Raw genomic sequence first — 25,383 nt, 5'->3', positions numbered from 1 at the left:
AGGAGCTGGTGGAGAAATCTTTAGCTGCTGAGTGCCCTTACTTTGTCTCCTGTGGGTCCTGGCCACGTAGCAAACAATGCTTTTATAGATCTTCTGTGTTAGAAAAGAGCTGCCAGCTCTGCCATAGAAGATGCTGACGTTGGTGAAAGTGGACAGAGCAGTGAAGTTGCAGAACAATGAGCTGAAAGCTGAAAGCTCTGCTGAGAGGGGAACTGCTGCTAGCCCATCACTCCGACTGACATCATGTTAGTCATTTGATTCATTTGAAAACATATTTATTATCATCTTGACCTGTTAAAAAAACGCCATGTAGTCTAAACAATGGCGCTCAGTCCTGCGTAGAACTCTAGACCCGGAAATTTCATGTTGTAGACGTCTAGTTCTTCCAGACTGCCTACATGGTCCAATCTAAATGGATATCCTTCAACTTGAATGATGGTGGAGTAACTCTAGCTCAGCCCTGAAGCAGTTGGCGTCTTTAGACTAACAGTTCTTTGCTTATAGACCAATGTTTTTCCTGGAGCTACAGCTGAAGACATTCCACCTCTACTTCCCTTCTTTTGATTGAATGACGCCCACTTACAGCGAAGAGGCCTCTTGGAAACTCTTTCTGAACAATTGAATTTTTCATATTGGCGCCACGTCAGCAAACGGTTTGTCTTAAACAGTGAATTATCCAGATTACTGTCTGGGTTTACTTATATAGAGTTAGAGCCTGCAGTGCCCGCTGAATGTATCTCTGGCGCTGGATTACTGGGTTGCATGTAAACCTAATCACTTGATGATGTGCCATGAAGGTGTTTCCAAGAGACTGTAAATTATGGCTCATGCACACTTTGCCTTTGGTTTCAGTCTTCTCTTTCCTGTTTGCTTTAACTGGACTTCTAAAGAGATACTTGTAATCATGGGAGTGAGGTGGTTTATGTAGTGCAACCAGCGATTATAGTGTCTTAAAGAGCTTGTGACTGGTGGTACCCATTTGTTGCTGAGAGTAAACCAAAATTAGCTTTTAGGAGTAAAAAATGTTTAAAACAATGTGTCCCGAAGAAAAAACAAAATTGCGTCAGACTCCTCTTTTTAATCCCATCTTTTCTCTCGCCCTGTTTTTTCCTGTGTAGATGTTCCTGACCTGCCCAATGCCGTCAGCTCCCCTCCCTCCAGCCCGAACCCAGCCAAGAAGAGCAGCTCCATCAACTGGTCCTTCCCAGACAAGATCAAGTCCCCGCGCACCGTGAGGAAGATCTCCATGAAGATGAAAAAGCTTCCAGAGCTAAGCCGGAAACTCAGCGTCAAGGGGACTCCGAGCAGCAGCAGCAACAACGGAAGCAGCCAGTTAGAGCCCAGAGCCCATTCTCCAAGAAACAACGGGAGTGGTTCGGAGGCTGCCCCCCATTCGTCAGGCCCTCCAAGGTTAGCTGCATCAGGGGGCGGGCAGGCCAGCCGAAACGTGATCTCACGCTACCACTTGGACAGCAGCGTGTCCACGCAGCACAGCTTCAGCAAGAAGAAGAATAACGGCAGCTCAAAGTCGGCCAGTAAAGGTGGCTACCTCAGTGATGGGGACTCGCCGGAGCTGGTGGCCAAATCTGGGAAGCACAGCTCTGCGGAGGGGAAGGGAGGGAAGGGAAAGGAGGTGGAAGGAGGAGTTGGAAGCTCCAAACTCAACGGCACAGAGCTGGACATTGATGCTTTCCGCCATTACAGCTTCACAGAGCAGCCCAAGTGCAGCCAGTACATCTCTGGACTGATGAGCCTGCACTTTTACGGTGCGGAGGACCTCAAACCTCCACGAATTGACTCTCGAGACGTCTACTGCGCTATCCAAGTGGACTCAGTTAATAAAGCACGGACCGCCCTCCTCACGTGCCGAACCACCTTTCTAGATATGGACCACACCTTCAACATCGAGCTGGAGAACGCCCAGCACCTGAAGCTGGTGGTGTTCAGCTGGGAGCCGACGCCGAGGCGCAACCGCGTGTGCTGCCACGGCACGGTGGTTCTGCCGGCCCTCTTCCGGGTGACGCGTAGCCACCAGCTGGCCGTGAAGCTGGAGCCGCGAGGGCTGATCTATGTCAAGCTGAGCCTGATGGAGCAGTGGCAGAACTCGCTGGATGGCGGCCTGGACAGAGACAGGGAGCCGCAGGTGTTTGGTGTGGAGGCGTGGCGGGTGGTGGAGCGGGAGAACACGGGACAGATGGTGCCGCTGCTTATAAGCAAGTGCATCAATGAGATCGAGAAGAGAGGCTGCCAGGTGAGTCTGTGTTTGGGTTGGGCTGGTGCTGCAAGTTGTTATTCCCTTATGGACCAATCTGTCTGTTTTATTTCTACTATATGGCAAAAAAAAGTTGTCCACAAACATCCGTCACAATTATATTTTTTTGAGGCCAAAAGGAAATCATTTTACAATTATATAAAACACATTTGAGAAGTTGCAAACATGGAATTTTTGCTTTATAATTGACTTGAATTTTTTTATTTGTTTCTAAGGTTTGCTGTCGCTTATTTTTCACACAACTGACTTTAAACTACTGCACAATGGTTTCAGCAATAAGGACAGCAAATATGATTATAGGATGATTTAATAAACTCCTTTATTAATACCTTTATTGTCACAGCACGCTAATATAGACCTTAAAACAAACTAAGACACATTTTGGCATCAAGCCTTCGTGTGGGAGTCTTACGACGAAGACAGATAGACAAAGCTTGTTTGTTTAAAGGTGTACATGAACTAACTAAACTAACTCACCATTATATGTTTATTTTATTTTGTAAAATAACAAGAAGAGTAAAATTAATTGGTTTGCACAGAGCCCAATGTGATGAATTTGTTTCTGATCAGCAGTTAAAAAAACAAAAATATTACATTTACAGAAAAGAAGTGAATCCTCACATTTGCAAACCTTGAATCATAATACATCAACAATGTATTGATGATAGGCTTAGCTTCCAATCCATTTACCCAGGGTTTGAGGGCTCTGATAAATATATGTTTAAAGACACATATATACGATATATATATACACACAGTACATGTGAGTGAAAGCCGTTCTAATCCTGTCCTGTGAATTGAAAACAGACGGGGATTCATTTGAAAAGACGGCTGTAGGATACAATTATATAATGCATTTTTGTATGAGAGTGAAAGAATAGGGAGAGAAAATAATCCCACATTCAGAGCATCCTTTTAGCTCAATATGCCGTGAGACGAGCGCTCGCCCTGCAGCCAGTTATAGTAATGGATGAGTGGCATGAGCAGAGTGGATAGAGGAGATGTACCGCTCTGCCCCGGCCTTCCTGAGGCAACAGGCTCTTTTATTTCAGAGGAGAAAGACTCAGAGTTAAGAGGCTGACGTGCTGGTGACGAAGGTGGAGTGGAGTGTTCCCCTGGATCATGTTTTGAGCTCTTGTTTTGCCCCCCCCTTCCTTTCACATTTCATGTGCTCTTTGAAGCCCAGAGAGAGGAGAGAGAGAGAGAGAGGCCGGGAGTTTCTCCTAATTAGAGCAGAGACAGCGGCAGTAAAAGTGTCTGGCCACTGTTCCTGACTGATCACTGTAGGGGGGCATGCCAGGGGCAGCGGGTGCCTGGGGGCCAACAGGCAAACATTAGGCCTCTCCAAGGAGCCTGTCTGTCAAATCACACATCAGACCCCGCCCTCGGGTACTTGTGCAGCATGCCGGGCTTCTAGCTGGAGTAGCTGCTGCAAAACTTATTGTAATCTATGATTTCAAACGGGGCGAATAAAATATTTAGCATGAGATATTAGCTCTTTATTTTCTTGGTAGTGGAAAATTATCTCATGTTTCATAGCTGGTAGTGCATAAGATAAGGTTACCAACTACTGATTTCTTTATATGGATTACTTTATATTCTTTTTGTCAGTTTTCCAGAGGCTCCGATTACATCTTCAATTTCTTGTTTTGTTGAGCCAAGAGTTAAATAAATATGTCTTACTATTACGTATTTATCTGCATTATTAATCTTTTAGTTAATAAAGCCCGGCGCCGGTTCGGCTCTCACCCTCGGCCCTTTGCCGATTGTCATCCCCCATTCTCTCATCTCCTGTTTCCAACACTATCCACTGTCCTCTCTTTAAATAACGGCATGAAAGGCCAAAAAAGTATCTTAAATAACTGAATAAAATCTAGGAAAAAATTTATAAATAGGCCGAGGCACAGCCTGATTTGATAAAGCATCTGTTTTGTCTTAGCAGGGGTTTAAAACCCAAAGATGTTACCTTTAAAATAATATTATGTTGTCTGTTGAGTCTTCAACCTATACCCCCATTTTCCCTTAGTTTAAAAGCTTTATCGAATCACCAGGGAAAACATCAACACTTGCCAGATGGTAGGATGCTGGTGGCTTCTACCTCCTGAAGCTGTCTAGACTCAACTCTGGCCAAACTCACCTGACCTCCCTCTTAAAGGGCCAGCTATATGTCTCACTTTACCAATAACTTTCAGTCGCTCAGACGTCTTCTGTTTATGTAATCTCGTCTGAGTTGTGTTGCCATACTGTGATTCCTATCTATTTCTGTCTCCTCGTCTGACTTGGTCTGTCTTTGTTTTTCACACATTACCTGTCCCCTGTCCCTTGCGGTGTTTCCTCTACTCACTCTCTCCCTCGTTTTGCTGCTGTCTTTCATTACAGAGCTGCAGAGAATAGACTTTGCACAGGGTATCAGTCTGAGATCAAGTGTAAGGGCTCCTCCAGGTTGCAGGCAGATTGAGGTTAGGACGGGGTTGACACCAGATCCCAGAGGAATTTTTCAGGTTGTGTCACTAAAGCACGCAGGGCCAGACGTGGAGCGGTGTGCCTTACAAATGATTATGCGCATGTTTGATGGAGACCCTTTTTCAGAGTCTCTTTCAGAAACGAGTGTCCTGAGGGCGTCTCCGAGCTTTTAAGACGCTGGATGATTGTGGGTGTTTTTGAAAAGACTGCAGACAATGTGTGTGTCAGAGACTGGAGCATTCTGTACCCATTAAAGGAGACATTTTCTATCCCAGCAACCTGTATATTATCGTACATGACAGCAAAGGATGCTCTCAGATGCTATGAAATGTTGGGAATGGCTGTACAGATGCAGACAGAACAGACTTCTTAGCACGGTGACGGTAAAGTTTTATGTTTTGACAGATGTGAGCCTCCTGTCAGCGTTACTTTGCTGGCTTTATCTGTGGCTTCTGGGCGTTTAAACATAGGTCTCTGTTGCGTAAACGACTCAGAATAGGTCTTTTCAAACAGCTAAAATACAGCTGCAGCAATATTTGTGCATATATATGTAGCATCTGGCACACAGCACAAAGCTAATAGCACTGTCTGAAAAATTCTGTAAGCTAAACATCTCCCTCTTTCACAGGCTGCATCTCTGATAGATATTACATTATTAATTAATTACTGTTAAATACGTAATGAAACTAAGCTTATGAGTTCCTCAACAGCAGATCCCTTAATAACTCGTCTCATTAATTTCACTCTCTATTACGGTAATTATTATAAATCTGCTGCCCTGTTTATAGTACAGTTCAATAGCATTAAAACGTCATTAAAAATGACTTTAAGCTTTGACTCCCCTTAAATCCCTACAGGCTGAGCGGCTGTGTCTTAAGAACTCAGCTGGATTTTCTGATGGTTTTTCTTCTTTGAGTGAAAGATAAAACGACACCAACATGTTTTATTATCTGATCTTTTCTAACAAATATCAAACCAGGAAGCACAGACCCACGCCAAGGCCTTGTTTCTTTAGATGGATTTAGATCCGCTCTAACATTAAATGGGTTCTTTCTACACCCTTATATCATAATAATTATTGCTTTATTTGTATAGCACTTTTTTAAAACAAAGTTTGCAAAGTGCTTCCCATAAAACTAAAATCCAACAATGAAAAAAATGGCGCCAGTTTAGCCCAGCTGTTAAATCGCGCGCAAGGACATAAAAGGCCAAAAAAGCCACACAAAAAACCCAATAATAATAATACAACAAGGATAAAAGAAAAGAAAAGAAATTATGGGTTATATGTGAGGTAGGCATGCATCACTAAAAACACATCGACAGGTGGAGATCAAAACAAGTTAGGGTAAAATATAACATAAGATCAGTGCAAAGGAAACTTAAAGATGATTTACATAAAAGTTTGTGAAGACTTTAAAAGATGAAACTGACTTTGATGGCCTAATTTCCTCTGGCAGGCTGCATGCATGTTTGCTTTCCTTTTATATATTTATACAGTTTGTGGGGAACCCTCATGAAGGTGAAAACAGATCATTTTTTCCCAGTGGTGTTTGTAAGAAAGGTGAGTCATGTTTAGAGGAAGTTAACAGCTCGTTGGACTGACATTGGACGAACACTTCAGAGCATTAGCGCGGTCAAATGCACTTTTCTTTCTTGCCTTTCTTCTTCTTTGATGTTTCTATAAAGTCTTTAAGCTAATCCCTGACTTAAAAAAAGCCCTGATCCGATCATTGCTCCTTCAGTCACTGGGCATCCACATTCCTGTCGAGGGAACCCTTTTGGTTTCTCGGTCATTGTGTCTGCCTCGCTCTGCATATATGTCCTGGCTGGTGCTGCCTGTTTTGTTGCCGGGTTGCCAGAGAGCATAAGTGCAAGCCCTCTTTTTTGCTAACAGCTGTTCCCCGCCTGCACTCGGCTCTCCCCCAAAGAGAGACTCTTTTTTTTTTCTCAATGGACTTGTTGTTCATTGTGCCCAGTGACTTCTGTTTACTCTCACACAAAGCCAAATCCCTGCCTAATCTGTGCTCCTCTCTCCCTCTCGCGTGAGGTTTAGAAAATAACTCGACGAGGAGGAGAGCTCGCAAATAGTTGGTCTGCTCCTACGCCGGAAAGGCCAGCAATGTGTGTGTTAGTGCGTGTGTGTGTGTACAAGTGTGTTTGTGTGGAACCGGACCCGACCCGCCATTCACAGCCCACTGCCTTAACACGTTACCAGGGCAACAACACCAGTTGGTCTGCTATGCCACATACCAGACAGACACATGTAGGAGAAATTATGGTATGTCTGTAGCCAGGCCTAATCCCAACATAACAAGGAGACGGCTGGTGCCAAGTTTCAACTATCAAATGTCTCAAGGAAATTAAGAGTTCCCTCAGGTCAAACTCTGGAGGCTTATGTAAAGAAACATTAAAGGTTTATAGCTTCGTGCTTCCATTTTTAATGCTGAGCTGTCAGCTGGGTTTTTAGAAGAGCTCAGTGTTTATCCATCCAGCCATAAAGATGTGATGTTTTATAACACCTCTGAAAGAAGTCTGCCAAAACTCAGACAGCATTTTCCTTTTATTTACTTTCAATTAAGTATCTTTTATATATAAAGCCAAATCGTCCTCTAACAGTTGAAAGTCTACCCAGGAATTTTCCTACTGCAGCCTTGTTTTGCTGGCTTAAATAAGCTAATGCTATCAAACGTTGCAAACTAATATTTTAGTTTTTAAGTTAAATGTAAAAACACTAAAATTTACTTTTGCTCTATTCAGCAGCCCTACACTCGAGTTTTTGCTGTTAAATATGGTCTGCATCACCAGTAGCTTACTTTGGCAAGTGTTAGCGAATGTTAGCAACATAATGCTGAGTCACTGTCATTAGCTTGTCCGCTCTTTTTATTAGGTTTCTTGTGCTACTGTTGGCATAGCTTCAAACTCCTACTATAATCCTGTTAATCAGCATTTTACTTAAAAATATATAAATAATCTGTTAACAATATTCTTCTTTAAAAATGTACTATACTTAATGCACTCAAGCTTTTACCACTACTGGTATTACCGTTAGCTTGTTTCAGCTGACGATTGGTAATGCTAGCATCATAATGCTATTACAGCCATAACTGAGTCTGTTTGCTAACCTGACTGACTAAACTGACTTTTTGAAATACTGTTACTGTTAGCATTGTTTTTAGCACCTTACATTAGCCGGAAACTGTCTGTAGCTCAGCAAACATAACTCTTGCTTTAAAGGATTGAAATAATTTCCTACCTTTCATACAAAACTGCAGCCTAAAGTTCTCCATGTAGTAAAAACTAAAACAACACAGACAGACATTAAGAAGCAAGCAAGTCATAGCAGGTTTTAGTTTAAATGTTTAAAACCAACATGCCTTAACAGTCTCTGTTGAGAAGAGGCGGCTGGTTGTCCATTAAATCCAGTCAGTTTCGTTTGTCCAGCCTAAGTTTGTGTCAGGGATTTACAGTCTTACAAGCCTCCATCTCTCCTTAAACCCTCTATTTGTCAGATAGTCAGCATAATAAGTATTGTGATTCAAAACTGTGACCCTTTTATGTTTTAAAATAAGACCATGAAATCCAAGTAAAGATATTTTATCATTTTGCAAGTATAAAAGCTGTTTGCAGCCGCCTGGTGTTGCTCCATGTTGGGCCTCTGGTGCCCCATAAAAATTGTGCCCTGTTTGAGTAATTTATATACAATACATAAAATGTTGTCAGTTGTTCGAGTTAGCTGTCATTGTGCAGAGATAAAACAGGCTTAAATTTTGAGACACATTGTTTTTGGCTTCTGTCCAACACGTTGTTTGTGTGCAGACGTTGAACTTGATCGATAGGGTTGTAAAAATGTCTGCCTCTCTGTCAAATGTTTTGTTTGCTTGACCTACTTGTGTGTCTCTGTGTGTGTGTGTGTGTGTGTGTTTCCAGGTGGTGGGTCTGTACCGTCTGTGTGGATCTGCGGCTGTAAAGAAGGAGCTACGTGAGGCATTTGAGAGGGACAGCGAAGCCGTGGAGCTGTGTGAAAACACCTTTCCTGACGTTAATGTCATCACAGGTAAAGTGATCGCTCGTAACACAAGACACACACAAAGCTCTGGGTTAGCACACACACTTAGTTTGATTAGGAATTGGTTAATTAACTGGATGGATTTTCCAAAGAGCGCTTGTGTTCCTCTGGTCTCAGGATACTCTGTTTCCCTGCAAGCACCCTTTTAGTTGATTTCATTAGGGCATTACATAATACACTGAGCACACAAAACATTCAGTTTTCCCATGAAACAAGCAGAAAAGGTGATCCCAGATTAAATCTGAGGCTTGAGATCTTTTTTCCATTAACAATCATTCCACTGCTAATTTTCCACATTACTATTCAATTGGCCCTCGTCAGAAACGAGTGAAATGCAAATCACAATCTCCAAGAGCCTAAATTAATGTTTTAAAATAAGGTCAGTGTTTGAAATTTGTTCTGAAAAGACATTAAAACCCAAAATATGTCCGCCTAAAATCAGTGAAAATAAAGAAAAGCAACAAAGCCTCACTTGTGAGAGGCTGGAACTAATGAATTTTTGGTATTTTGCGTAAAAATCTACATAAATGCAGACGACTTATTGATCAATTACTTAGTTTGACACAATTGTACCTTCTTTTGAGACATTTTTGAGATGTTTTGGGGAAAGGACTCAAACATTTTGTTTGGCTGGATTACATACAAAGTCAATAAAAAGACACAGACACACATTTCTTGTCTGCTCGAGCCGGATGTAAACTTTTGCCTAAGATTTGCATGAAGCTGTGTTTTTGAAAGCCCATTAGATATTTATAACCTCACATTATTGTCTCCATCAGACGTTACCTGCAGCTTAACACCTTTCACAAAGCAGAAATCCTATTGGCGATTAAGGGAGATTATTCACTTGTTGCGAAACGCTCCAAAAATCCTGCAGCAGCTGTGTTTAGGAGGGTAGTGCAAGCTAAAAATTTGCACATTTAAAGATTGTTTTCTTTTATCATGATAGTAATCAACCTTTTTTATTACGGCACCTTTCAGATAACAGCTATGAAAACACCTAACAACAACAAAAACAGAAGAAGAAGAAGTCTTCTTAATTAAGGGGGAAAGCCTTATAGAGCATCAATATTTATGATAAAACAAACAGGACATAAATCAAACAGAGTCTGGGTTTAGTATTGATCCGGTCCTTGCCCCACTAAACGTGTCTGAACCAGTGTGTCCGCTGCAGATAGGTCAGCACATGTGTGTGTCTACAGAGTGTGTGTGAGTCTGCTGTTTGTAGTAAACGCATTCCAGCAGTCAACCAACAGTACGGGCCAGTGCCTGAGGGAAGGGCCCACACACACACGCACACACACACACACACACACACAAATCACACCACGCTGTACATTCAGGTCATTCTTTCTCCCTCAGGTTTGTGGTTGAGACATGCTCTGTACTGTCCCCTCTAGGTCACGTTTCAAGTCAAGTAAAGAGAAAACTCTGAGGCCTCATTACAGAAAGAAACTGCTAACTGCGTGTCCTTTCATAAGTTTCAAAGATGGGAAACATTTTATCTTCCTATTACAGAAACAATTCCAGTTCCTGTCCTGAAAAATGGAGTGTAATATTCTCTTAAAATGTAAACAAAGACTCTTCAGCGGGTCTTCATCAGAATCCAGATCCGAAGAACAGCATGCAAGTGATACTGTCAGAGATTTTCATGTAAATAAGTGTCTGTTAAGTCACTATCTGTCGCTGAATGAGGTAACACATCGGTGACTGAGCCTATGGCCCACTGATGAAAGCCTTTGTATTTGCAGTATTACAGACTGGGTGTTCGTGGAAAAAATGACAAGCGGCGCCCAGTTAGTGACGCGTTTTCCATCAGCCAGCAGTGGTTGGTCTGCCAGAGACGGTAGGCGGAGCTAATCGGCCGCTTTTCCGGTCTCTGCAAGTGTTGCGAGTAAACAGTAATCTACTATGGCTGAACAAACAAAGAAAAGATCGACTACTACAGATACAACTTCAAAAATAAGTGAAAATCCAAAGAAAAAGAAACAAACTCGACGCTCAGATGAAGACAAACAGTCTATAAAGGAAAGCGACCGTCAGTGAGGAAAATCAAGAGTTACAACCGGAGCCAACCGTGGACGTCACACATGCAACACTGTCTGGATATCTGGGAAGTGTGCTCCTGCAGTTACCGTTTATCGCCATAGGTGCCGCCAAAGAGAACGAAACTGAGATCTTCGAGATTACAACTTTAAAAATAGTTATATACTAATAGTAATCCTAAACTTCGATAAGATTTCAAACTGAGTATGTTTCTGTAAAGAGGCCTTTGGTCAGGTTATTTGTAGCGTGTGAAGTGTGAAAGTTGTTTGATTGTCCCGCAGGCAGCTCTGCAAGTTTTATGTCTCATATTTGAAGCCGGTAATTTAAATGCCACTCAGACTCCTGTGAGATGCGGCCTCTTTCCGCTCCGTCGCTGCGAAATTAAAAATGGAAACATTGAGTTACAGCGTGTCTCCCAAGCGTCTTCGCCTCACAGAAACAGCGGTGTCATCGGATTGAGTAATGATTCCAGCAGTGCCGCTGATGACAGGAGGAGGAGGAGGAGGTGGACGAGGAGGAGGGGGGGGCAAAGTTGTAGAAAAAGACTTGGTCATGATTTTTTGTTTCTCCCACAAAAAGAGGAAGACCACGGAAACCACTGGGCATTGTAGGAGCTGCTGTTGGTTTTGGGAAGAGGCCCCGTATAGGCGTCGTCCTATCATGCCTGCTTTGATCCGCATGCATTTGCATGGCAGGGCAAAGAACACAGTTAACAGTTGAACGGGTCAGAAAAAAAGGGACAGCACCGGCGTGGATTGTTGGTTTTTCTCTCGCTGCCTAAATTTGCTCCACCAAGCGAGTTGCTGTTGCAGATGGGCCTGAGTGAGAGGAGAGAGAGGGGGGAAGGGAGGCAGATGCATGGTGTGTGCTGCAAAAAAAGTCCATCTGGTATATAATCATAGGTTCAGTCTTAAAACATATTTTAGCCAGTTGATTGACCTAATTTTACCTTGTCATGCCAGTGTTTTGGAGGGTAACATCGTGCTGTTTCTACTTTCAATATTTAATGAAGCAAAATGTTCCCTAATGTTTTACTGTCCAATTCTTTTAAAAAATAACAGCTGAGTTTCTGCAGAGTGCAGTGAGACTGAAGGCTAATAAGCGAACAGCAAACGGATGAGCTAAGAGGGCTGGCGTGTCACACGGCTAATTTAAAAGAGGAGGTAGTGAAAGGGATTATCCAGGGATCAGAGTTCAATCCAAAGCTTGCAAAACATGCTCAGTGTGCGGCCCTCCATTGTTTCAAATCACAATCCTTTGTTTCAATTCACTTAAAAGGTGTTATCAACATCAGCAACAGGGCGTGAATCTGCAGCAGGTTTTAATTAATCGTTACTCTTTCTGATCCAGCGTTAAGCTGATGGTGACTCTTTCCGTGAGCACCTGTTAGAAGAGAGTTGTTTTTAGATTTTACATTCTTTTGGATAAGCACTGAAGGTTTCTTTTATTACATTGTACATATCAAACATTGTAAACCTTTAACATCCCCTCTGTAAGAGAGCTAAATTACTTCGAGAAAGAGATTTGGACTGCGAAAGTGACATCTCAGCATCAGAGTGAAGTCTTCAATCTTTAAGAAATTCAGTTTATAATATGTGCAAGAATCTGAAATCTGAGTCATGCACACAATCCCTCTTAACAGATTAAATAAACAAGTTTTAAGATTTTATTCAGTGAGGTTAGAGAGGTCTTCTAGCAAGATTTCAAGTTTAGCTAGCTGTTTCCCCCTGTTTCCAGTCTTTATGCTAAGCTAAGCTAACCACCTGCTGGATGGACATATGGGTGGTATTGATTTTCTTATTTAACTCTCTTAGCAAGAAAGCTAATTAGCTTATCTCACAAAGCGTGGAACTATTTCCTAAAATAAGAGCTTATTATCTTTCTTCTTATTTTAAGCTACTTCAATTAACTACTTTGTATTAATTTAACTTTTTAATACTCTTCAATGAAGGAGAATTATTAATTCTGTAGGAGGAGAAGTGTCATTAGAGTAGGTTAGACAAGGACTATTAAAAGATGCTACTTATCTCTATAAGAAAGGAGGTAAGATATTAAGACCCAGTGCAGGTGGCTTGGCATAAGTGAGCCTGAAGTGAGCCCAGTGGTTTTCCTGTCTCCACATCTATTCAACCTCAAGCACACCTTGCATTCGCCTGTGGTTTACTTTATTACCATCGTTAGCAACTGATGTTTTCCTCTGAAAGATTTTGGGGCTTTTTGCCTTTATTATACAGTACAGCTGCAGAGAGACAGAACATGTGGGGAGTCGAGGACTGTAGCCTCTGTACAAGGGGAGCCTGCTCTATTAACTGAGCTAAACCGGCTCCCCGTTCTTTGTTTTAAAATCTCTGAAATTCAAATTCAGTGTAGATTTAATGCAAGAACAGAGAAATGACGTCCACTTTATTTATAACATTGTTGAATTAAGGCTTAACTCACTCCCTGTAGTGGTGTGTGATGATGCGTCTAAGTCGCCCTGCATGTTGACATATAGTGTTTATAGATAAACGTGATGAAGAGGATTGAGGTCAGTAGTTGAGTAATGGAGATCAGACAGTGAAGTCTTATTGGGCTGTTTGGCAGCTTTGTTTTTGTCTTTAATCACATCAGCAATAAGTGGCAGACACAAAGTGCAACCTGAAAATGTTTACAACATCATAAATTATTTACAGCTCCTCCTGGTTGAAAATAACAACATGAATCTGTGTGAAGCAGTTTGGTGTTAAAGCTCACTTTAGCGACCTTTGCTAATAATTAAGCCCTCAGCTTGACTTGTTTTGGTCATGAGTGGAACCAAAGCTCCTGAAGTGATCCACTGATGGTAAACTGGTTCAGATATCTGTCTCACAAAATGAAACCAGTGTGTCACAGGGCCTTCAAGCACAGTTATTGATCCTAGTTTGTGGTCTTTAATTTGCCCTGCCTGACTCGTCTTTTCCTACTTCTCTCTGCTTTGCCCCCCACCCTCGGCAGTACTCCAGTGAAGACATGGAAAGTCATTAACAAGTGCCCCCTTTGTTGCCGAACAAACACAGATGGTATTTGGCTCACGCATGGGGGATTAGCTGAACCCTGGGCCGGCCGGGGAAGCAGGCAACCACTTTACAAAGAGCTGCGTGGGTGACAGAATATTTCTTAAACTGACAGCGGAAATCAAACATGAGTTTGTGTCGTGTTTCTGATGAATGAAAATGTTGCATTAGAGCACAAACGTTTCCACAGTTAGGAATAGGGTTAGCTCATTTCAAGTTTTAAGACGGGGGGTACGGAAAATATAAACAAATCAGTGTGTAAAACCCTACCGTGCCACCGGACAGGCCAGCGACACACACATCTCCTCTGGCCCCCCCTAGTGCTGTGGGGGCGTGCATGACAGCAGCGAGGGAGGGGGGCAGGACGGAGAACAAACCCCCATTTGTTCTCCGGGCGAGGCGTTGACTGCAGCTCTGACAAGAGGAGTGACCTTCCGCTTTGTTTGAACAAGAGGTCAAAGGTAGAGCCGTGCCCCAGTGCATTGTGTGTCTTGTAGTGTTTGGTGGCACATTTGGAACACTGAAAGTCTGAATTGATTAAAAGTGGAAACATTTACATCAAAATACTTTAAGCTCTTATTATCTCAAGCTTTTATTGCGTTTTTTAGGTATTTTTTCAGGGGATCAGAAGTGGCAAACGTACACAACTTCTCAAGTAAAAGTATAGATACTCTGGAAAAGTAGAAGTACTGATTCAACAAACTTTAACTTCACTTCAGGGTGCAAATAGGTTGGATGAGGGATGTCTTGCAGATCTGAATCGACTCCTACATTAACAGCAATGTTGGCTGGTTCACTTTTACTCCCATGTTGCTACAAGTTCATCCAGCGACATCGCATTCACCAGAAGCTTCTACCTGAGCGAGTTTACCTCTCACCTCGATATATCTTTTGCCTCTTTGTTATCATGTAATGTCTGTCGTGCATGATATGCAAGGAAGGATACCATAGAGTGTATAAAAAATGGACGACATGACAGCGAAAATTAAGCCAAACCATCTCTATCGCCCCCTGCTGACTGGCAGCAGTATAGGTCATAAAGCCCGCCTCCTCCATGTTAACAGATGGGACATGAGTCAAACTATAAAATCAAAATACGTGTTTCTCAAACATGGTTTCTGTCATTATAGTTAGTTCTTATCATGCTGATGACAAGTGTTCATTTTTCTGACAAGTTTATTTTTAATTAGTCACTTGATGCTCTAAAAATGATGATTGACAGCTCTGCTGACAAATCCGGCTCCTGCAGCCGATCTGTTCTGGATTGGCAGAGTAGAGGAGGAACGGCGAGAGGAGACTTAACTAAAACAGTCACTACAGTCATTGAAGTTTATATATCTGTGAACGTTAACCTCAGACCAACACAAGAAGCTGTTCTGCTGTTAAACACGCTGCTTTGCTGGATCCTCGCTGTTTTTTTTCAGAATTTAAGTGTGTGTTTAACGGAAGTGGCTACGGCGGCTCCACCCGCCGATCTCTACTGCGCAACTCTGGCTCCAAATGATGCCACCATCACAAGATGGCAGCGCCTATCACGTGGGCTATTTTGGCATCACATTCGTACAATGAGAGCAGATGGAGACACGTTGTCCATCTTTATATACAGTCATTGATGGATACGCAAACAAATCGTCTTTTTTTGTGTCAAGGTCCCTGCGCTTTCATTTGAAATCAGTCTTGATGTTTAGAAGACAATAACGCTGATTAAAAATATTGATTCATTTTCCTCAGATGCATTTAACCTAAAATAACCAGCTTTTTTTTAACATTAAAGGGACTAAAAAGTACAGACGTGTGTCAGTGTTGTTGATAGAAGTTAAAAATTGCTCTACTTAAGTGCTTTCCTCGTATAAATTGGTTTCATTTAACATCTTAAAAGCCATACATACATGTAAGCTGGAGATAAATGTCTGTGTTGCTCATGTCTCTGTTGGTCAGAAGCCAAAGCCCCAACAGTTTAAATGTGAGAGAACAGACACTCAGCGTGCGCTTGTTGTCAGCTTGGCTGTGAAGGAAAGTGAAGCACCTGCAGGGGAAGCACACCTGTTCACCCCTGAGCCTGTGACCTTGTGTGTATATGTGTGTCTTCACGTTTCACTGAGCATTTGCTGTGTTTATATGTGTGTGTATGTGTGTCAGGGGCTAAGACACAAAAGTAAACACAAGCAGTGACTCATAGCAGGCTAATGATTTACCTGAATGGCTTTATTCTCCTCACTTCAGACAAACACAAGCTCAAGGTTTGATTGACCTGTGTTTTTTATTAATTACTGAAATGGAAAGAGCTTAAATGTGTATTTTAGGTCATCATATATGCATGCAAGGGCGTTAAGAGGATGTTTTATTTCACAAAGCGGCACTAACGTGTAACAGTCCTGCTTGTTGTTGTGTCTAGATGATCTGCCTCAGCGCACAGCGGAGGTCAGAGGGTCCACCATGCTTGAGTTTCCATTTTAAAAACAAGTGGAGTGGGACCTCTCTGCTTTGTATTTGCACGCTCTTTGCAGAGATAAGGATAAAAACACATGGCTAATTTTTGCTTCCAGGCAGTTTTCCTTGCGATGAAACAAGCAGATTATTATTATCTCAGTGAAGATTGACAACAGGAAGGACGTTCCCCACAGCGATCTGTTCTGGAAATCAGCATGTCCCGAGGATCTTTAAAGGGAGGGTGAATGTATCTTGTGTTTATGTGTCCTTATCGCATTCTGCTCATACCACATTTCGTACCAAACCAGATGGAGATAAATGATAACAGAAGAATGTCAGAGTCAGAAGTGAAAACAAAATGCAAACATGCCGCCACAGATCCGCTGCGCTCACAGGGCACAGCGGACGTGTCTAATTGCTGGGACGGTTTATGAAGTTTTAAGTGCATGTTTGCCTGAAGTCGTGTTGAAGTCTGACCCCGCTGACTTACTAGTGTTGTTCCACCTGAGATGAATACGCCCCATGTGCTTGTTCGAGTATGAGATGTTTTTCTTCAGCACATCAATGGCTGCCTCAGGAATGCACAATCTCTCTCTCTCTCTCTCTGTATCTGTGTGTTTGTGTGTGTGTGTGTGTGTGTGTGTGTGTGTCAGGACGAGTTGAATCTCAGGCTCAGAGGAAACTGTTGTGTTGTAGTTTCTAAAGCAAGTTAACCCAGTTGCAGTTTTCCTGTTGGGATTGTAGCTGTCGCATATCATGTATTATTTATTATTTATGTTTTGAGTATTTATTATTTTTGTCGGGATGAATTGACTGCAAACAAATAAAAGACTTTCACTCAAGGGACCGCTGCTCATGTCCCGTGTGTCGTCAAAGTCGAGGTAGTCTTATTTACATAATGTACTTACCTGCTGTCACAATGGTAATGTGACAGTAAGTACGAACATGATAATTCCTTGAAGCTAACAAAGTAGATTTGTGCCCAAAGTCACAATATTAACAGCTTAACAACATAACACACAATATAAAAATATACAGTATGTTCAACTGCAGGTGAAAACATTTAATACATCATACATACAATGAAAATACTGTAACGGACCGGCTGACATGGTTACTGTTATGCCATAGTTCAGTCTGTCAAGAAAAGGACTGTTAAGGATAGTTACTGATATTTCTGGAGGTCAGTGAAGGTGTGTGTGAGTTTCCACTCAGAGTTTTGTTGTGTTGCCGTTAGCTGCGGCTGTCAGTAGCCTGTGTATGAAATGAGAATAAAACAACAAGGCAAAGCTGGATAATGTTGGGGAGCTGGTTTATCTCAGTTGGTAGAGCAGGCGTCCCATGTACCAAGGCTACAGTCCTCCACGCACTGGTCACAGGCTCGACTCCCGATCATTTGGTGCATGTCATCCCAAACTCTCTACTCCCCACATTTCCCGTCTCTCTTCAGCTTTCCTATTAAATAAAGGCAAAAGCCAAAAAATAATCTTTCAAACAAATGCACCATTGTGGAACGTTACAATACCATAAAAAAGAACAAAGGAGACTCTACAGTCATGATAGCGGCTCTATGAGGCTGCACTAAGTATGCACAGTGGTGCTTTTAGCTTAATGTTTCCAGTTGCCATGCCAACATGCTGATATGCAACAGTTTTGCATGTTTTGCTAATATTTGATATTTGCCACTGGAAAAAAATACAGGCGAAGATTGTGAGAAACATAGTTCAAGGACATTGAACAAATTTAATTATTTTGACCAGATTGTTGGCTGTAATCAAAGTATAACCGAATAGGTTATAAGGGTTTGTTCTCCAGAGAGGGCAGATATCTGTATTAAATTTCATGGCAATCCATCCAGTAGTTCAAGGAATTTGATTAAAAATTCTTATAAGGCTTCTGATTATGTCTGCATGTCTTATCACTTCCTGATAACTCTTCTGAAGTTGCATTTAATAATCACGGTTATGATCTTTTTTGGTGTCTTTCAAAACACACGTAGAAGTAGCAGAAAACACATTTTTACACTGGTAAAGAAATAAGCGATAATTCAAATTTAGTTATCTGATTAATTTTTAATTTATAGTAAAACATCAAGTGGTATTTTGAACAGTGGTTGAGCAGTTTGAACAATGATCGTCAGTGTTACCTGCAGTTTACAGCAGATCATCGTGTTGAGCTCTTGTTTGTGCAGATAGTGAACCTAAAGCTAATCTGAGGCTCTGTAGTGTAACACTGAACTGGCACAGATCCTTCTTTTACTCTCTAATCCCAAAAGCTCCTACGTCAATGTAACTGTGAAAACAGAATACAGGAAATTCAAGCGTCATCACCTAAACACGCTGAAATTTGAGGTTCAGTTTTAAACATTCGTCTGTCCAGTTTACTTTCCACACATTAACACGGTAGATCGAGCCACAATTTGAGTCAGGAGCCGACTGACAAGCTTTCAGCCTCAGGCTCCCTGAAGAGCATAGCGGGGACTTACTGGGATTAAAAAGTCAGCGTGTTAAATTGTGCCCTCTGTTCTCCTCACTGGGCCTAAAGGGATCTCGGCGGATTTACAGTGACTCGTATTGTAGTTTGCTGTAAATAGAAGGCAACAGGAAATACACCTAATTTGAGATAATCCAGAAATGTAGAAGTGACAAATTAGAAGCTTCTATTTAAAGCATCCTAATCAGTGTCACATACAAAAGCTCAACGTACCCTGACACTATTTAAAGAGCCTCTCGGAACAGGATGATACAACAAGGCTTCGTACATTTTTTCAGTAACATGCTGCCATGAGGCCATCTCTTTAAGAAAACACCTCCAAAGATCGAGTATTTACCATAGACTTCATGCTAACGGTTGGAAGCTCAAATGCTTTATAGTCTTGATCATCAACTGGTAAGACAGGGGGAAGTGAAAATCTAGGGGGAGATCCGGCTATATTTATATATTATGTAAAACTACACATTTGGTAACCCCTAGCTACCGTTAGACAACAGCTAACGTTAGCATTCAACCACTTTCTAGCTAGCATTAAATTTTGACATGTAACAAGATAAATTAGGAAAGGTCAAGTGTGTTTTACTTCAAGGTTAAAATAAATCTGTCCAAAATATGTGCTAATATTACAGAAATATTTATACCTTTCCTATTGTGTCATGTTAAACTGTCAAATGTTAACGTTAGCTAGAAAGAGGTTGAATGCTAACGTTAGCTATTGTTCATTAGTGGCTAAGTGTTTAACAAATATATTGTTTTACTTTGAAATATGGCCCAGTGTCCCTCCCAATTTACACTATACATTGTCTTTTCCGTTAATGATCAATTGAGAAGAGGTTAAATGATTGTGTTGTGTCAGTTTCAATATGTTTAAACGACTTTATAACAGCATTAAACCTCAAATCTGAGCATGATGTCAAAGAAAACGGCTGCCAGGTGAATTGTCGATTAAACTCCACGTACAAAGCATTTTACTTGATTGATAATAAGGTATGCCAGCTATGCAGCAGAGAAATGTTACTTTACCTATGTTATAATAACAAATATTCATGCCTCTGGTTAGACAGTTATCTGATCCTATGTAATGTTACAGGGAAAAACGCGGATAGATCTTATCCTCAATCTGATATCTAAACCCGAAAACAATGCAGAAACCTGAGGCACAAATCCGTTTTAGCTCATCACATTACATGCATCATACAAAATCTGAAAATACATTTTTAACCACTGCATAAATCATCGACATGAATGCGTCATAGTGTTCGTGCCAAAAACTAAATAAAGAAAAATAAGCTCAAATCAAAGAATGCATTATGCTAAATCTGAGTATTCATATTTTAGCACTGCATAAATCAGCAGCATGAAAGAATCATAGTTAGTGCCAAAAAACAACTAAAGAAAATAAGCAAATCCACATTTGAGAAATGTAAAGACAGCACATAAATAGAACAAAGCAGCAGCAGCATCATAGCACACTGATAGTTGCATTTTTTACTCTCCAATCACATGAATCTCATTCCATTTAAACATGTGCAACAACCCAGAAACGCTGCCTCCTCCTGTATTAGCATTGAACTGTACATCAATGTTTGACATGTGCATGTGCTTTAAATGTTGTGTAGTTCCATCTCTGCCAGAGGGCATTCAGTGAACTCAGTGACAGTCTGTGCTAAGCTTGCTCAGATGTGTTTTTTGTCTATCCAGAGAGCAGAGCTGCAGTGCCTAATCAATACACGCTGCAGTCAAAGATTAAAACCTTTGTAGGCTGCTTCAAAAAGTTGTATAAACCTGTTTTTGAACTCCTGTTGTGCACACCTCATCTACAGTCTAATAGCATAGCATACCCAAATCTCAGCTGTCAGCAGTCGTATTACATTATGGGTAATGTAGGCAGTCCCGCCCTCAGAAATGACTGGGCCCCTGAAAAGGTCCAGTGAATGGGCTGAGGCATGATTATTATTCACAGAAGTCACAGCTGGTTCAAATTCCAGAGACAAGGTAAAATTAATAAAGTCTTTGATATTATCGAAATGATCCACCACATCTTCCCCCTCAGAGGAAGACGTGGCAGTGGTGGTGCCTTCACTGGCGCTAGCCAACTGCTGGTCAGTCACATCAACTGTGACATTAGCCTCCTGGCTGTAGTTCATCTCTGATGCCTGGCGAGCTAAACTCCCTTCCTCCCCCTCCTTACTTTTATAGCATCCCAATTTATGTGCAAGTACTGGCTCGGAAAGTTTCAAAAGACTTATACCATTTTTAGGACGTGGAGTTTAAAACAGGATAGATTTCAGTAAAGCAACAATAAATAAATTATAAGTTTTTGGCATTTTAATTAGTTATGGCAAGTAATTCTGCTCAAATTAAGAATTGGATACTAATGCTTACATAGGTTGTATTTTGCCGTCAGGAGTCCCTTAACACCTGGGCCCCAGATAGCTTTCCCCTTCCCCCCTCCTTATGGGTGGCCCTGAATGTAGGCACCTGATTTTGATGAAGAAGAATGTGTGCGCATAAAAAACACGATATCTTTGGTTCTGCTGTATACATTAAGATTCTTTCCTTTTAACTTTTCGTGCCATTCTTAACCGATCACGTGTGTCGTTTAAATTTGTGAATGATAAGACCAACAGTGTGCTTTATTAGCTGGTCGTTTGATCCATTTAAGTCATATCAAATGTAAGTATAAGTAATGAAGGAACTCCTTTTTTACAATGGCATTAAAGTTAGATTTTTCACATGGACTTTAAAAGCTGGATGTCCCCTGTCTTACATTGAAAATGACCACGGTGTACTGTGCTGATTTGGCCGTATCATTTGTTAACAAAATCATTGAAATGATATCTGTCCCTCAAAATTAGTTGAGTAGTAAGTCATAGACAGTGAATTAGTTTGGAGCATAACCAATATGGCTGATTACAAAGCCCCCAGCTGTCTCTGAAAACTGATCCAGCTCCATGCAGAGCGAAAAGAGAGCAGACACTCACCACAAAGAGCTGTCACCCTGCCAAGAGCCTTTCTTATTCCCGTATTTATTCCCTTTCCTTTGATGAAAAGAGATGCCAGCGATATTTCAGGGGCTTAGTGGAGACAGACAGCGTGGGTTTCATGTTTTCCCGCAGCTTTTGTCTGAAGTGCGGGAGGCCTGAAGTCACAGGTGTGAACGTGCCGTCACAGACACCACAGGCCCCCTCCGATACTTTTGGCTGCTAAATCACGGCCGACTCCTATCAGGCATTTTGGTAGACGCCACAGGATCCCCCCCGAGGAAACAATGGGACCTCAATTAGCAGCCAAGAGAGTGCAGCAGGTTCAGCTATTTAAAAGAAAGGGAAAAATAACCGCTTTTTATATCTCAGTAACAAGGCTTTGTGGAGATAAGAAGAGCTCCGGATTTGTCAAATATTCTCAGTGAAAGTTGCTTTTTAAACGTTCCATACAAATTAAGTTTATCATCTCCATTATTCTGTGACAAACATCCACTCACTGTGTTGATGCATCAGTTTTCCTCACACTCTGTTCTCTCTGCTACTTTTCAGGAGTACTGAAGGACTACCTGCGTGAGCTGCCCTACCCTCTGATCACCAAGCCGCTGTACGAGGCCGTGTTGGAGTCCATGGCGGTGAGGCCTCTGAGGATAGGACCGTCGGGCTGCGAGAACGACCAGGCCGACTCTGAACACACCGTCAGCCTGTTGGAGAACCTGCCGGAGGTGGAGAGGGTGAGGAACACGGCTTCCTTTCAGAGTGTGATTTGAAATTTAGCCTTGTTTTCTAGAAGTTTAATTAATTGAAGAAACAAAGCTTTTTCCTACAACAACATTTTTAACGTGTGTGTTTTGCCTTAGATGACACTGCGGAGGCTTCTCGACCACCTCAAGTTGGTAGCGTCCTACCAGGAAGTGAATAAGATGACGTGTCAGAACCTGGCGGTGTGTTTCGGCCCCGTGCTGCTCAGCCAGCGCCAGGAGGCGTCATGCCACACGAACCGAGTCTTCATCGACTCCGAGGAGCTCGCCAGCGCGCTGCACTTCAAAAAACACATCGAGGTCCTGCACTACCTGCTGCAGCTGTGGCCAGGTGAGACACTGTTTTAGGCCTTTGTTATTGCTATTTAGCTTTGTTAAATACAATCAAACCAGGCAGATGTCATACGTAGCGGAAATTGATTTCTTATTTAATCATTTCCAGCTTATAATTAGTTTTTTACAACTGATGTTTTTAGTGTTCTGGGTTAAATGTAGTGGTAGTATATAAAGACTTTAGCCCTGCCTGCTTGAGGGTCTTTCACAAATCGGTGCCAGCTCTGCGGTTCAGCTCTACAAAGGCCTGTAAAAGGGCGTGGCCGCTTTGATCCTTGAGGTTATCCGCCACTGGCACGAGTTCAGCTCTGATAGCCACGGGCAACCATCTGTTGGCTCCCTCAAACACGAAACCCTCCACAGACTGCTTCATCATAGCAGACTGAGCCAATCACAGCCGAGGAAATAAGCCCCAGTGTAAACCAAACTTTTAAGGCGTGGTCCCCTTTCTTAAGATAAATCACCAACCAAGGACAGAGACCAGACAGATACCCAGCACCAGCTCCTCTCACCACAGGTCATCTGTCTGCCGGCACAGCTGCTCTCTGCCAGCTGCAGCTGTCTGCTCAGTGTGAGAGATGAAGGAGCCCAAAGATTAATCAGCGGTGATGAAAAAGAGCTGCAGGCAGTGAATTTTATATCAGTCGCAGCAACTAAATTCATATCTTTTCACCTTAGGTGTTTAAATTTTGTGTTGAACCTGTGTTTAATCAATGTGTGAGCCGGTTTGTGCCTGCTGTGGTGTGTTTAAAGTCTCACCTACTGTAGAAACATTAAACAATCATCTTTGCTGCTTTTTGGGCATAACCTTATTGCTAATAGTAGTCGGCAGTTTGCCTGTTCTCACCTCAGCTGAAAAGAAGCATTTCCTCTCAAAGTTGTTTACATTTCTATAATTATTAAGGTAATAAGACGTTTGAAAATCCATTGTGCTATTCAAAAGATATATGGTTATCAATCCAAGCTAAGACTGCTAACTGTATCGCCATTGGAAGTAAGCTGTTCATTTCCTTTGTTTCACTGAGTTGTTACGACAGCGTCTAGTATCAGTATCTGCCTCTGATACTGCCTAAAATGTGGTTTCAGGTAATGGAAAGTATGCTAGTCGATTCAACGATTCCCCATAAAATCCACTTAAAATATTGTGTGACAGTACCAAGCATTCAAATGGGAGAAAAACTTCCCACATCTGTTTCATAGGACAGGTGTGTAGAGAGGAAAAGATCTGTTAAAATTGCAAGTAAACTCCCGCACACTGTCCAACTTGCATGAAATACATTTATTTGCTTGCAACGTTTTGATGTGGGACCTTCATCAGGCAAAATGAAGGTCGAGCACTGAAGTGTTCTGCAAGCTGGACAGTGTGCGGGTGTTTACTTGCAATACCAAACATTAACAGTGTGGTGCTGGCAGTCAGTGTTATGTTAAAGCTAGCAAAATGTCAACAATCAGTGTTTATCTACCAATATTTTGTATATCTTTTGATCGCGCTCGTATTAAGAGGTACCTGGTATCAGCAAATACTCAAGTGTAGGTATCAGGAAGGAAAAATTGGTACCAGATTATCTGTAGACAAAATTCCCAGGCATGCCTAAAAGATTCAATTCAGCTCTTCTTCTGTAACCTACAACTTTAACCACATCTGCTGATTGATGCCTGAAGAAGAGCTGACTCCATGTCTGGTCTGGCCTCAAAATTTAACTGCATCCCGAACCAGTTTTGTGTAAACCGCTAGGTTAAGCCCCCTCCACCCTCCTTTACATCAACTAGAGGAAGGAACGCACACAGAGGGAACATAAGTGCAGCAACTTAATAAGTCAGCATTTGTGAATCCAGTAATTGCAGGTAGCCGGGTGAAGAACAAGTGGAAGTTAAACCAAAAAATGCAAAGATATTTTCTTTTAGAGGACAGAACAAGCATGCAGACAATGAAGGAGGGCAGCAGGGTCAAGTCTGAAGAAAATGCTTTTTAATCTTCAGTAGACGCCTGCACTTGTCCTGCACTCCTGCCTACAGCTGATGTCACCAAGCTAGTGCCTATAATGACCCGTAATAACCTTGACAGAACCTCCAGCCCAGGTTCAAGCCTTTGTTTACACCTTCAATGACATCTCCATTCATCCTGCTTCCCCAGCTCAGAGTGAAGGACGCCTGGACTGTAATTAAAGACATTCCAGGCTTAACCTTAGCCCTCAGCCCCTGAAGCTTCACCCTTACATTTCACAGCCATTACAGGATACTTTCAGCCGCCTCTTTACGTCCCTCACACACACATACCCCAGCCTCCGAGGCATCGTTGTTCAAGCCTCGAAGTGTGCATGTCTTTGGGCAAGTCTGAGGTGTGAGCAAGCATGAGCATATGTGTGTTGAAGGGGCTGAGGGGGGTGTTCAGTGTGATTTATGTATTTTGCCAACTGTATGTGAGCAGATGGTTAGACAGACAGAATGACAGGAAGAAGAAGAGGGGAGTGTGGGTGTTTGTTGTGTCTGTGCACGTGTTTGT

The 25,383-nt window shown here is 42.0% G+C and overlaps 1 protein-coding gene across 1 annotated transcript in view; it reads left to right on the top strand.

Moving 5' to 3' along the window:
- syde2 (synapse defective 1, Rho GTPase, homolog 2 (C. elegans)) overlaps positions 1 to 25,383 on the top strand; it is a 56,532-nt gene that overhangs the window by 25,024 nt on the left and 6,125 nt on the right. Inside the window, exons 4-7 of the mRNA XM_069680068.1 lie at positions 1,119 to 2,251; positions 8,663 to 8,789; positions 22,339 to 22,520; positions 22,647 to 22,878. Of these exons, the coding sequence (XP_069536169.1) occupies positions 1,119 to 2,251; positions 8,663 to 8,789; positions 22,339 to 22,520; positions 22,647 to 22,878 (1,674 nt within the window). The remainder of the gene's footprint in view (positions 1 to 1,118; positions 2,252 to 8,662; positions 8,790 to 22,338; positions 22,521 to 22,646; positions 22,879 to 25,383) is intronic.

This window comes from Semicossyphus pulcher, unplaced genomic scaffold (assembly GCF_022749685.1).
Source record: "Semicossyphus pulcher isolate SPU_LCO1_2020_fin unplaced genomic scaffold, fSemPul1.0.p SCAF_4, whole genome shotgun sequence".
Classification (NCBI taxonomy): Eukaryota; Metazoa; Chordata; class Actinopteri; order Labriformes; family Labridae; genus Semicossyphus; species Semicossyphus pulcher.
Note: the sequence above shows the minus strand (reverse complement) of the source record. Positions and strands in the feature narration are given on the sequence as shown.